The 13555-nt window shown below is 42.8% G+C and overlaps 1 protein-coding gene across 14 annotated transcripts in view; it reads left to right on the top strand.

Annotated features, from left to right (window-relative positions):
* The window catches only part of KIF16B (kinesin family member 16B), a 279760-nt gene that overhangs the window by 32146 nt on the left and 234059 nt on the right, over positions 1 to 13555 (top strand). For all 14 annotated transcript variants that reach the window (XR_009689993.1, XR_009689992.1, XM_061125978.1 and 11 more), the window contains exons 2-3: positions 5446 to 5515; positions 10100 to 10213. Coding sequence is in view for 12 of the 14 variants with exons in the window: in XM_061125978.1 (XP_060981961.1) it covers positions 5446 to 5515; positions 10100 to 10213 (184 nt within the window). In the remaining 2 variants the exon portion in view is untranslated. The remainder of the gene's footprint in view (positions 1 to 5445; positions 5516 to 10099; positions 10214 to 13555) is intronic.

The raw sequence follows: 13555 nt of genomic DNA, 5'->3' as shown, positions 1-13555 counted from the left end.
AGCGACTGAACTGAACTGGCGGCACGTGGGATCTTAGTTCCCCCACCAGGGATCAAATTCAAGCTCCTTGCGTTGGGAGCATGGAGTCTTAACCAGTGGACCATCAGAGAAGTTTCTTTCTTCCTGTTTTATGAGTAAGAATTGGCCAGTGATATGAGCACCTGTCAAGGACTAGTCCTCAGATCCCTGGGTGGTTTTTGTGCTCCTGGCAGGTATTTGTTGACAGTATTAGTGGTTTTAAAGTGCAAGAGCTAGACACAGTAGATTGGTGAATGACTAAGAAATGACCCAGGTGGAAACGGGAGGGATGTCATTAACAAAAGGAATCCTGTGGCTTTCTCAGTGGGCAGAACGTGCTTTGGAAGTTGAATGCTGTGAAGATAAGTATTTGTTTTCCAGCTCCGTGAACACGGGGTTTCCCCGAGGCAATTCTCACTTTTGGGTTCACAGTGGAGTCGCCCAAAGACCTGGAGGGTGGAGTGGAAGCTTCGCCCAAAGACCTGGAGGGTGGAGTGGAAGCTCCACATGGCGAGAGGGATTCCATTTATTTGTCTCTGAGCCAGTGTTCTGTTCACCCAACCCCAGCCTTCCTCATACTGGCCTGGAAAAGCTGAATCAGGCCCTGGGGATCCATTGTAGCTCTGAATGGTGTTTACTGCCACATACTCTTCAGGCATAATTGTTCTGGCTGGTATTTGTTGTCTCTGTTCACCCTGAGGTGGTCTGGGTGCTACCCCTTCCCGGTTCCACCCCCTACTAGATTATCTGAAAACAAGTCCCAGACATCATTTCATTTGAAATATTTCAGTGTCTCTCTCTAAAAGGTCAAGACCTTGTAAGACTCAACATGATAGCATTATTACACTTAATAATTTCGTAGTATAATCACATATCTAGTCAGAGTTAATATTTCCCTCATGTCATATAATTTCTAAAAATGTTTTTCTGTAGGAATTGAGATCCAGTCAGTGGATAAGTCTCTAAAATCTTTTTTAGTCTATAGGTTCTGCTTCCATCTTTACATTCCCTGCAGGTTATGGTCGTTGTTATTGAACAAGCCAGGTTGGGAAATGATATGATGTCTGGGCCTCTTTCTTCCCCGAGACACAGTAATTTTGAAAATGGCCACTTAATAATCGTACTGTGGCCTCTTAAGTGTTCAAGTGAAAGGAAGAGGTGCCTGTCTCATCTCAAATCAGAAGCTCGGAGTGATTACGCTTAGTGGGGAAGGCATGTCAAAAGTCGAGATAGGCGAAAGCTAGGCCTCTTGTGCCAAATATTTAGCCTACCTGTGAATGCAAAGGAAAAGTTCTTGAAGAAAATTAAAATTGCTGTTCCAGTGAAGGTATGAATAAGAAAGTGAAACAGCTTTATTGCTGATGTAGAGAAAGTTTGAGTGGTCCGGATAGAAGATCTAACTAGCTACAACATTCTCTTAATCCAGTGCAAGGCCTTAACTCTCTTCCATGCCGTGAAGGCCAAGATAGGTGAGGAAGCTTCAGGAGAGAAGTTGGAAGGCAGCAGAAGTTGGATCATGACGTTTAAGGAAAGAAGCTGTCTCCATGACGTCCGAGTGCAAACTGATGGAGAAGATCTAGTTAATGAAGAAGATCGTTAATGAAGGTGGCTGCACTAAACAAAGATGGTCAGTGTAGACACAACAGCTCTCTGTTGGAAGAAGATGTCGTTTAGGACTGCCACTGGGTAATGCAGTTGGTAACTTTAAAGCCACTACTCATTGACCATTCCAGCAAATTTTAAGACCCTTAAGAATTTATGCTCAGTCTGCTCCACCTGTGCTCTGTAAATGGAACAACAAAACCTGGATGATATCACATCTCTTTACAACATAGTTTACTAAATATTTTAAGCCCACTGTTGAGACCTTCTCAAAAAAAAAAAAAAAAAAGATTCCTTTCAAAATGTTTCTGTTCATTTTCAATGGACCTGGTGACCCATGTGATGGAGATTAATGTTTTCATGCCTGCTAACACAGCATCCATTCTGCATCCCATGGATCAAGGAGTAACTTCCACTTTCAAGTCTTATTCTTTAAATATATTTCATAAGGCTGTAGTTGCTATAGATAGTGATTCCTTTAATGGATCTGAGCAAAGTAAATTGAAAACCTTCTGGAAAGGATTCAACGTTCTAGATGCCATTAAGAACATGCATGATCCGTGGGAAGAAGTCACAATACCAGCATTAGCAGGTATTTGGAAGAAGTTGATTCCAGCCCCCATGGATGATTTTGAGGAGTTCAAGACTTAGGTGGAGGAAGTAATTGCAGAGGTGGTAGAAATAGCAAGAGAACTACTTAGCAGTAGACCCTGATGATGTGACTGAATTGCTATACCTCATGAAAGAACTCTGATGGATGAGGGGTTGCTTCTTATGGATGAGAAAGGAAAGTGGTTCCTTGAGATGGAATCTACTCCTGGTGAAGATGCTGTGAAGATTGTTGAAGTGACCACAAAGGATTTAGAATATCACATAAATTTGGTTGTTAAAGCAGTGTTTGAGAGGATTGGCTCCGATTTTGAGTCTGTGGTTTCAGTTCAGTTCAGTGACTCAGTCTTGTCCAACTCTTTGCGACCCCATGAATCGCAGCATGCCAGGCCTCCCTGTCCATCACCAACTTCCAGAGTTCACTCAAACTCATGTCCATTAAGTTGGTGATGCCATCCAGCCATCTGATCCTCTGTCTTCCCCTTCTCCTCCTGCCCCCAATCCCTCCCAGCATCAGGTTCTTTCCAATGAGTCAGCTCTTCACATGAGGTGGCCAAAGTATTGGAATTTCAGCTTCAGCATCAGTCCTTCCAATGAACATCCAGGACTGAAGATCAGTCTTTGGTTTAAATGCTATCAAACAGCATTGCATGCTATGGAGAAATTGTTCATGAAGGGAAGAGTCAATCAGTGAGGAGCACTTCACTGTTGTCTTATATTAAAGAAACTGCCGTAGCTGCCTCAGCCAGCAGCCATCAGCACTGAGGCAAGACCCTCCACCAACAAAGAGATGGCCATTTGTCGAAGGCTCAGATAATGGTTAGCAGTTTTTAGTAGTAAAGTAACTTTAAATTAAGGTATGTACCTTGTTTTTTTTAGACAAAATGCTATGCACATTTTAAACATAATTTTGATTCGCTCTGGGGAACAGCAGAGTTAATGTGACTCATTGTGTTGTGATACTCGCTTTACTGCCATGGTCTGGAAGGAACCCACAGCATCTCTGAGGTCTGCCTGTATATTTGAATTGAATCTTCTCCAGTGAGCCCTGGTGTACCTTAGTGGAAAATGGTATTTAGATACTACTTTGGCCATAAGACTCTAGGCCTTTTCCGAGGACAAGGCTGGGGAGTACTTCTTTTCAATTTCAGGTGAAGTTCATCTTAGATTTCCCGTTTAGATTTAGGACTAAGGAGTTTTTACCTTGCGTCATCAATCTGTTTAAAAAAATCCAACCAAATCAATTTGAAGATTTTATTAGTTTTATTCAATGATTCCTGAATCTGGCAGCCTCCCCACCTGGCAAGTAGAAAGGCCCTGCTGGGAGCTGTACAAAATGGAAGGCTTTTATGGGCAGAAGGAGGCTGTGACAAGGAAGTTAAAAAAAAGTGGATTATTTCTGGCCAAGTCAGCTTCCCTGGGGGACTGCAGGGGTTCTTACCAGGCAGGTTACCTTAGACCAGGAATTTCCAGATGGACTGGTTCAAGACTTACTCTTGGGAGAGGCTGAAGCTGCCTTAAGTTAGGTATTAGGTCTTGGTGGGGCTTAGCTTGAGTGATTCCATTTTGGTCTTACAGTTTCTTTCTAACAAATCTGATGTTTGTATCTCCTTTCAAACCAAAAACCTTGGTTATCAGGGGCAGCAACATAATTACTCATGTATTATCCCTCAATACGCAGACAGAAATGCTAGAATAAATACACTTATTTTATCACCAAAATATGCCTAAAAAAAACTTGACGATTGCTTTGTGTTAATAGTTCTGTTTTTCCTTAGTCTAGATTCCTCCTGCCCAAGGAATCTAGCATGAGATCTTTTCTCACTGTGCAGCACACAGATTGATTTACTTCAACTTACTTTTGGGTTTTCAGTTCAGTTCAGTTGCTCGATCGTGTCCGACTCTTTGCGACCCCATGAATCCCAGCACGCCAGGCCTCCCTGTCCGTCACCAACTCCTGGAGTTTACCCAAACCCGTGTCCATCGAGTCGATGATGCCATCCAGCCATCTCATCCTCTGTCGTCCCCTTCTCCTCCTGCCCCCAATCCTTCCCGGCATCAGGGTCTTTTCCAATGAGGCAGCTCTTCACATGAGGTGGCCAAAGTATTGGAGTTTCAGCTTCAGCATCAGTCCTTCTAATGAACACCCAGGACTGATCTCCTTTAGGATGGACTGGTTGCATCTCCTTGCAGTCCAAGGGACTCTCAAGAGTCTTCTCCAACACCACAGTTCAAAAGCATCAATTCTTCGGCGCTCAGCTTTCTTTATAGTCCAACTCTCACATCCATACATGACCACTGGAGAAACCATAGCCTCGACTAGACGGACCTTTGTTGGCAAAGTAATGTCTCTGCTTTTTAATATGCTGTCTAGGTTGGTCATAAAACTTTTGGGTTCTAGGTTATTTAATAAAAATTGTTTTATTTTTGTGTAAATTATCTTCGTCATTCTAAACACAGTCTACAAATCAAGATGTTTTTGTAGAAATCTAGCTTTGTTCTCTGTCTCTTCTTTCTCCCTAGGTGCCCTTTTGAAAGATAAATAGGTTATCCTTTTTATCTTTAAATACACATGGGTAGCATCCCATGTATGCTTTTCTCCACCTTCAGTTTCCTACTCAGCGTCCCCTGGCCTCTGTCCACAGCAGTACTTAGAGACCTTCCTCTTTCCTTTACCAGGGATGCCCCACTCCCTTGTGTGGGTGTCGGCTTGTTTATTTTAGGAGTTCTCCTAACTTCCTGTTCCAGTGTTTTCTGGGAATGACAGTTTCTGGATGGATGTGGAGGGAAGGTGGGGGAGGGCGGTGACCTGGCTGCCTCTGGAAGCATCCTGGCTGTGAGCACTCACTGCTGTTTCTTCCCAGTGCTGGTCCTGGGTGGAGGGTAAGGTGCCTTTCCTCTGTCCCGGGTGGACGGGGCCCCTCTTGCCCAGATCGCCATTCACGCTGTCTTTGCATTTATACTCCTTTTGGTTCCCAGGTAGAAATGCTCCCAGGGTTTGAGTAATACAGCGTTTTCAGCCTTAAGTTTTTGATAATGGCCTCTGTGTTGTGTGTCCTCATGTTTATGTTCCTAAGGATTTGGGAGGAGTTAGAGATTGTGCCTCACGTTGCTGAATAAAAACAGATCGCCGTACGTAAAAAGTAGACACAACAAAAATTGTAGAAACACCCTTTTCTCTCCTGCCTAACCAATACTGAATTACTTGTGTTGCAGGGAAAAGGACTTGGAAGCCAAATTCATTATTCAAATGGAGAAAAGCAAAACGACCATCACAAACTTAAAGGCAAGTAGGGACCTGGCCTGGCTCCAGTTCTGTGAGTTACGTGGTTTGTTTCAGTGTTAAATGGTTTGTGGGTGAGTACAACACATCTGTTTCCACAGCTTTCTTCTCTCGTTCAGTTAATGACATCAGCTTGGACTTGGCTTGGCATCGGTCATGGAGCAAATGGGTGACAGGTGATACCTGTCACCTGTCCTGCCTCTGGTTTTGTTGACCTTAGCTGCAGAGCCAGGCCGCAGCTGGGGGACGTGAGACCAGGCATTTTTATCGTCTATCCTATTGTGGATTTTTAGCCTGGAAATTAGCTCATTGTGGATTATTATAAGCTTCGACCCCAGATTTGCTTTCATTTTTAAAAAAGTATTTATTTTTATTTATTTATTCATCTCTGCCAGGTCCCAGGTGTGGCACACGGGGTCTTTGATCTTCATTGTATAATGTGGGATGTAGTTCCCTGACCAGGGATGGGACCCAGGCCCCCTGCATAGGGAGTGTGGAATCTTAGCCCCCGGACCACCAGGGAAGTCCCTGTTTTCATTTCTACTGAAAGTAACTTCATAAACCTTGCAGGAGGAGCTGGTATTACTATTGAAAACTCAGGAGATGAAAAAAAATGTAAAAAATTGAAATTTTTTTCTGAAAAAAAAAAAAAAAAAGTGAAAAAAATCCCAGAATTTTCTAAGATGGCAAGTTCTTTTGTATTTAAAATATCCTGGGTGCTTTCCACTTAAGGGGAAAAGAAGTGTGTAAAATCAGTAATAAAGGAATCTCGCCCCTAAGGACCCAACCCCCTCCTCCTCTGAGGTTTGTCATTAGCTCACAGGTTTGGGTTTCAGAGGCCTGCTGCCCTGCGGCCAAGTACAGATCACTCTCTGGTTGGATTTCTGTTAATTCATGGCTCAGGGGACTGGACGCTCTGTAATCTAGTTTCAAAGTCCTGTAACCTGATCCCCAGTGATGGAAGCGGGTACTGTGCCCCGTCTTCAAACGGGCCGTGCCCTGGGGGATTCCAGAGGCCTCCTCTGAGGTGCCAGTGCTTGCCTCTCGCCTGCGGCCTCTGCAGTGGAATGTCTTTCTTGCTCTGCTGACCTGCACGGCTTGTTCCTCCTGGCTCTGCCCAGCCGCACCTGGCTTCCCCTCCTCTGATCACCCACGTCTTCTCGCTTCGCTCACTCTTTCTCTGCTGTTAGTTACCTTCGCTTTGCTCTGCTTCCTCTGTCTTTATGTGTTCACAGGGCTGCAAAGTCCAATCATTCTAATACTGTATTTATTGGAACCAGTGGGGAGACCCGAGCATTGGATGAATATCCTTTCTTCATGTGTTATGGAATCTCGTTTTCCTTGATTACTCTGTTGCTTTTTGAGTTTTGCAAACATTGCCTTGTTTGATACAACCGCAATAGGTGCCTGGAGTTTTAAACATTTTAATAATAAGAACTTAAATTTTTTTCTTTTTTACAGCTTATAGTACATATAATGTTTAATCGCTTAGTTGTGTCCAACTCTGTGATCCCATGGACTGCAGCATGCCAGGATTCCTTGTCCTTCACCGTCTCCTGGAGTTTGTTCACATTCATATCCGTTGAGTCAGTGATACCATCCAACCATCCTATCCTTTGTCTCCCCCTTCTCCTGCCATCAATCTTTCCCTCAATCAGGGTCTTTTCCAATGAGTTGGCTTTTTGCATCAGGTGGCCAGAGTATTGAAGCTTCAGCATCAGTCCTTCCAATGGATACTCAGGACTGATTTCCTTTAGGATTGACTGATTTAATCTCCTTGCTGTGCAAGGGACTCTCAAGAGTCTTCTCCAGCACCACAGTTCAGAAATATCAATTCCTTGGTGCTCAACCTTCTTTATGGTCCAGCCTTCCCATCTGTACATGACTACTGGAAGAACCATAGCTTTGACTAGATAGACCTTTTCCAGCAAAGTGATGTCTCTGCTTTTTAATACACTGTCTAGGTTTGTCATAGCTTTTCTTTCAAGGAGCAAGCATCTTTTGATTTCATGGCTGCAGTCACTATCTGCAGTGATTTTGCAGCCCAAGAAAACAAATTCTGTCTCTGTTTACATTTCCCCCCATCTACTTGTCATGAAATGTTGGGACCGGATGCTATGATCTTCGCTTTTTTGACTGTTGAGTTTTAAACCTGCTTTTTCACTCTCCTCTTTCACCTTCATTAAGAAGCTCTTTAGTTTCTCTTCTGTTTCTGACATTAGGGTGGTGTGTGTCATCTGCATATCTGAGGTTATTGACATTTCTCCCTGCAATCTTGATTCCAGCTTGTGCTTCATCCTGCCTGGCATTTCACATGATGTACTCTGCATATAAGTTAAATAAGTAGGATGACAGTATACAGCCTTGATGTACTCCTTCCCCAATTTTGAACCAGTTCGTTGTTCCATTTAAGGTTCTAATTGTTTCTTTTTGACCTGCACACCGGTTTCTCAGGAGACAAGTAAGGTGGTCCAAGAATTATCCAATTTGTTAATAATCCACACAGTCAAAGGCTTTAGTGTAGTCAATGAAGCAGAAGTAGGTGTTTTTCTGGAATTCCCTTGCTTTGTCTGTGATCCAACAGATGTTGGCAGTTTGAACTCTGGTTCCTTTGCCTTTCTAAACCTAGCTTGTACATCTGGAAGTTCTCGGTTCAGGTACTGCTGAACCCTAGCTTGAAGGATTTTGAACATTGCCTTGCTAGCATGTGAAATGACTTCAATTGTGCAGTAGTTTGATCATTCTTTGGCTTTGTCTTTCTTTGGGATTGGAGTGAAAACTGACTTTTTCCAGTCCTGTGGCCACTGCTGAGTTTTCCAAATTTGCTAGCATATTGAGTGCAGCACTTCAACAGGCATCATCTTTTAGGATTTAAAATAACTCAGCCAGAATTTCATCACCTCCGCTAGCTTTGTTCGAAGTAATGCTTCTTAAGGCCCACTTGACTTCACATTCTAGGATGACTGACATGAGGTGAGTGACCACACTGTCACGGTTATTTAGGTCATTAAGACATTTTTTGTATGATAGAAAAATCATGTGTGTTCTTGCCACCTCTTCTTAATATCTTCTGCTTCTGTTAGGTCCGTACCATTTCTGTCCTTTATTGTTCTCCTTTTTGCAAGAAGTGTTCCCTTGGTATCTCTAATTTTCTTGAAGAGATCTCTAGCATTTCCCATTCTATTGTTTTCCTGTATTTCTTTGCATTGTTCACTTAGGAAGGCTTTCTAATCTCTCCTTACCTCCTTTGGGACTCTGCATTCAGATGGGTGTATCTACTTTTCTCCTTTGCCCTTTGGTTCTCTTCTCAGCTATTTGTAAGGCCTCCTCAGACAGACATGTTGCCTTTTTGCATTCCTTTTTCTTGGGGATGGTTTTGATCACCACCTCCCAGTGTTATGAACCTCTATATGGTTCTTCAGGCACTCTGTCTATCAGATCTAATCCCTTGAATCTATTTGTCACTTCCACTATATAATCATAAAAGATTTTATTTAGGTCATATCTGAATGGCTTAATGGTTTTCCCTATTTTCTTCCATTTAAGTCTAAATTTTGCAATAAGGAGTTCATGATCTGAGAAGCAGGCAGCTCCCGGTCTTGTTTTTGCTGACTGTAGGAGCTTCTCCATCTTAGGCTGCAAAGAATATAATCAATCTGATTTTGCTATTGAGTATCTGGCGATATCCACGTGTAGAGTCTTCTCTTGTGCTGGAAGAGGGTGTTGCTGTGACCGATGCATTCTCTTGGTAAAACTCTGTTGGCCTTTCCCCTGCTTCCTTTTTTTTTTTTTTTTTTCCACTCCAAGGCCAAACTTCCCTGTTACTCCAGATGTCTCTTGAAGCCTACTTTTGCATTCCAGTCCCCTATGATGAAAAGGAGACATAGTGTAGTATCTGAATTATGTTGGCAAATATGATACCGATTAAATTTATTTAGCACATATCCAGGGAGCTGTGTGAGGCATTGGTGGCATATGCAGATGTTTAAACATGATTTTTTTGTTCAGTTTTGGTATATAGCAAGGTAGATGAGATGTATGCAAACATATGCAATAGACTCATAATATGATGTGTCCTGGGAGAGGCTCATCTCTCAGAGGTGGGAGAAATTACTTCTGGATGGAGTGCCAAGGGGAGCCTTATGGAAGAGGAGGCGTCTGACTTGGAGTTTTTAGTGGGGCCAGTGGATCACACGTCTGTTCTCACACTGTCATCTGTGTGAACAGCACCCCCTGGGGTTGTACAGACTCTAGCTTTGGCCGGAGTGTCAGGTCATATAAGGTAATCATGTAAAAAGTCCAGAAAAGGTAGCCTTGGGTCATACTGTAGAGAGCCTGAATAGGAGGCTGGGAGGAGTTTATGTTTGCTTTCTTCTTCCTTCCTTCCTTCATTGAGAAAGTGGTCAGGACGAAGTAAATGGATTTGAATCAGGGTATAAATAATGCATAATGGCAATTGTTGTGAACTTCTAACAAATTGTTTTTTTCCCTTGAATTGGGTGGATTACTTGTCAGCTAACAGTATTCTTTACATTATTATGGTTTTTCTATTGCATTGTTCTTGTTATCACAATCTTCTCTCTCTAGATACCAGAAGGAGGGACTGGGGACTCAGGAAGAGAACGGACCAAGACCTTCACCTATGACTTTTCTTTTTATTCTGCTGATACAGAAAGTCCAGATTATGTTTCTCAAGAAATGGTATGATGATTTCAAAAATCTCTATTTTGGTTTATTTTCATGTTGAGAAAAACATGCCTACCCTAAAACTCTTTAAAACGTCTTGGCTAATTTTTTTTTCTGAATATGATTTATATAAAATTAGTCTTTGCTAACTTAGCTTTTTGGTTGTTACATAGCACCATTTCTCTTAGGCCTGAGATAAATTCCATCCCCAAAAGGTGGAGTTTTTTTTCCACTTCTGAGCATGGTCGTAATTTTTGTTTCAAAACTTGGCCGTGACTACAGTTTTAAAGGAGCTCTGCAAATAGAGCATTTTGAGGGGGACGTTTATAGACATGCTTTATTTTACTGTGCTTTGGTTTATTATACTTTGTAGATACTCTTTTTTGTAAATCGAAGGTTGTGGCCACCTGTGTAAGTGAGTTCGTGTCGTTTTTCCAATACCGTTTGTTCGCTTGGTGTCTCTGTGTCCCGTTTTGGTAATTCTTGTGATATTTCAGACTTCTTCCATTATTATCATATTTGACCAGTGATTGTCATGTTACTCTTGCAACATGATAATGACTTGTTGAAGGCTCAGATGATGGTTAGTATTTTTTAGTAAGAAAATATTTTTTGATTAAAGTATGTGTATTACTCTTTTTAGATATAATGCTACCACACACTTAATGCACTACAATATAATATAAACATAACTTTTATTTGCATGGGGAACCAAAACATTTGTGAGCCTAGCTTTATTGCAGTTGTTGCTTTGTTGCGGTGATCTGAACTGGATCGCAGTGTCTTTGAGGTCTGCCTGTGTGTACTGCTAAGCCTGGCAGATTGCTCATTTGACCTTGAGTCCTACCCAGATGCAGAGCTGTAGGATGTAGACTTCAAACCTAAGTCACATTTCCCCTTCTTGGGTGCACCATTGTAGTTTCCAGAAAGAAGGATTCTAGAAAGAAAGATTGTTTTGCCCAGAATCTTTGTGGAACATAGAATGAAGGTGGGGTTTGTCCAGGAAACCTGTGCTGTGGACTTCTGTGATCTGAAATGTAGACCTGACATTGGCAGATAAGAACAGACCCGAAGGGCCTCCAGGGACCATCGCGTGATGACGTGTCGCGTGACCAGAAGGACTCGTGTATTTCCTTGGGTGGGACAAGCAGGGTGTTAGAGCAGAGTGGGGTCCTGGGGGAGCACAGTGTTGTGGGAGAAACTGGCTGCATCTCTGGGCTTCTTCCTGGCTTCTTAACAGCTTTTTTCTTTTTTTTTTCTTTTATTTTTTAACAGCTTTTTTCTAATTGTAACTTCAGGTCTCGAGGTGTTAAACTGAGGGTATTAAGGTTGGTACAAACATAATTGCTGTTTTGGACTGTGAATTTTAAATCATTGTAACGAGGCTCAAACACATCTTTATTAATCAAAATAAGAACCATTAAAATCACATTTTTTCCAACAAGAAATAAGTTTATTCCTGTAGCTTAAAAATCTGTGGCTCAGGATTCAACAAACTCTTGGAAAGCATTTTCTGCCTCCTGCTGGTTGTGGAAGCATTTTCCCTGCAGAAAAAGTTGTTAAGATGCTCAAAGAAGTGGTAGAAAGTTGGTGAGAAGTCAGGTGAATGTGGCGGATGAGGCAAAGCTTTGTAGCATAGTTGTTTAACTTTTGAAGTTTGGTTATGTGACATGTGGTCAGGCGTTGTCGTGGAAAATAATTGGGCCTGTTCTGTTGACCAGTGTCGAATGCAGGTGTTGCAGTTTTCAGTGCATGTCATCTATTTGCTGAGCATACTTCTCAGATGTAATGGTTTTGCTGGGATTCAGAAAGCTGTAGTGGAGCAGATCGGCAGCAGACCACTGAACAGTGACCATGGCCTTTTTTGGTGCGAGTTTGGCTTTGGGAAGTACTTCGGAGCTTCATGGTCCAACCACTGAGCTGGTTGTTGTATAAAGTCCACTTTTCGTTGCACGTCCCAATCTGATTGAGAAATAGTTCATTGTTGTTGCATAGAATAAGAGAAGACGATATTTCAGAACGACTTTTTTTTTTTAAGATTTTTGGTCAGCTCATGAGGCACCCACTTAGCTTTTTCACCTAAGTTGCCTCAAATGCTGAATGACTAGGATGGTTGACGTTGAGTTCTTTGGCAGCTTCTCGTGTGGTTGTAAGAGGATCAGCTTTGATGATGGCTTTCAATTGTCACTGTCATTGTCAACTTCCAATGGCTGGACACCACACTTCTCATCTTCAAGGCACTCCTTTGCAAAACTTCTTGAAACACCACTGCATTGTATGTCCGTTAGCAGTTCCTGGGCCAACTGTGTTATTCATGTTGTGAGTTGTCCTCTGGTCCTTTTGACGCATTTTGAACTTGAGTAAGGAAATCACTCGAATTTGCTTTTTGTCTATCATCATTTCCATAGTTTAAAATAAATATAAAATATACAGCAAGTAATAAATCATTAGCAAAAACATAAAGCGAGAAATGCACATTAAAATGATGTATAACATAACCACATTTATTTAAGAATGTATTCCAACCAACCTAATAGAATTCCCAACCTGGCTGTCCTACCCACGTGGTAGCATCTTGAAGTGCTATCATCGGCGAGTTTCTTGTCCCCTGGTGTGTCCACGTGCTGGAATCTCAGCATTGCCTGGGGATGTGTTAGAAATGCAGAATTTCAGGGACTATTCCTGCTGAACCAAACTGAATTTTTAGAAGAGCCCCAGATGATCTGCGTACTCCTTAACATCTGAGAAATGTAGTTGGTTTAGAAATGTCTCGTGGAGACGGCTCTCTGAGGCAACGTAAGTGTTGGGTTAGAGTGAAGATGGGCTGTGAACTTGGAGAAGTTGTTCCAAGGAAGAGCCTGGAGGGGTTGTGCCTGGAAGATGTCGGTTCATCATCAGGGAAACATCGACAGGACGACGGCAGAAGGAATGGGGGCTGCGAGCGGAGGCGGGGGGTGCCTGGCACGAGGCAGGGGCAGGGAGAGGAAGGGGCAACTCGTGTTGCCGGAATTTGCCCCGGACTCAGAAACGCTGCAGGGTGCTCATGGCCGCTGCCTCGTTTAAGCCCCTCAGGAACCGAACGAGGTCAGCGGTACCTCCATTTTTCTTTGTCAGAGAGACTCAGGGTAAGTAACTCAGTGGACTAGAGGAAGTCCGCAGATCTAATCCACTGAGTTGAAGCGGAGTTGACATCCTAGGGCTGCTGTTGAGGGCAGAGGCGATGCCACCGGAAGGCCCTGTGGTGTGAGAGAAAGGGTGGGTGTGTCCTCAGTGACAGGTGGGCAGGGCCGCCCAGTTGAGTGAGGAAATGGGCAGCGAGGGAATGAAGGTAACTTTGGTCCTGAGATGAATGGACTT

This window comes from Dama dama, chromosome 23, assembly GCF_033118175.1.
Source record: "Dama dama isolate Ldn47 chromosome 23, ASM3311817v1, whole genome shotgun sequence".
NCBI classification, from domain to species: Eukaryota; Metazoa; Chordata; class Mammalia; order Artiodactyla; family Cervidae; genus Dama; species Dama dama.
The sequence above is the reverse complement of the archived record's forward strand: the minus strand, read 5'-3'. Positions and strand labels throughout refer to the sequence as shown.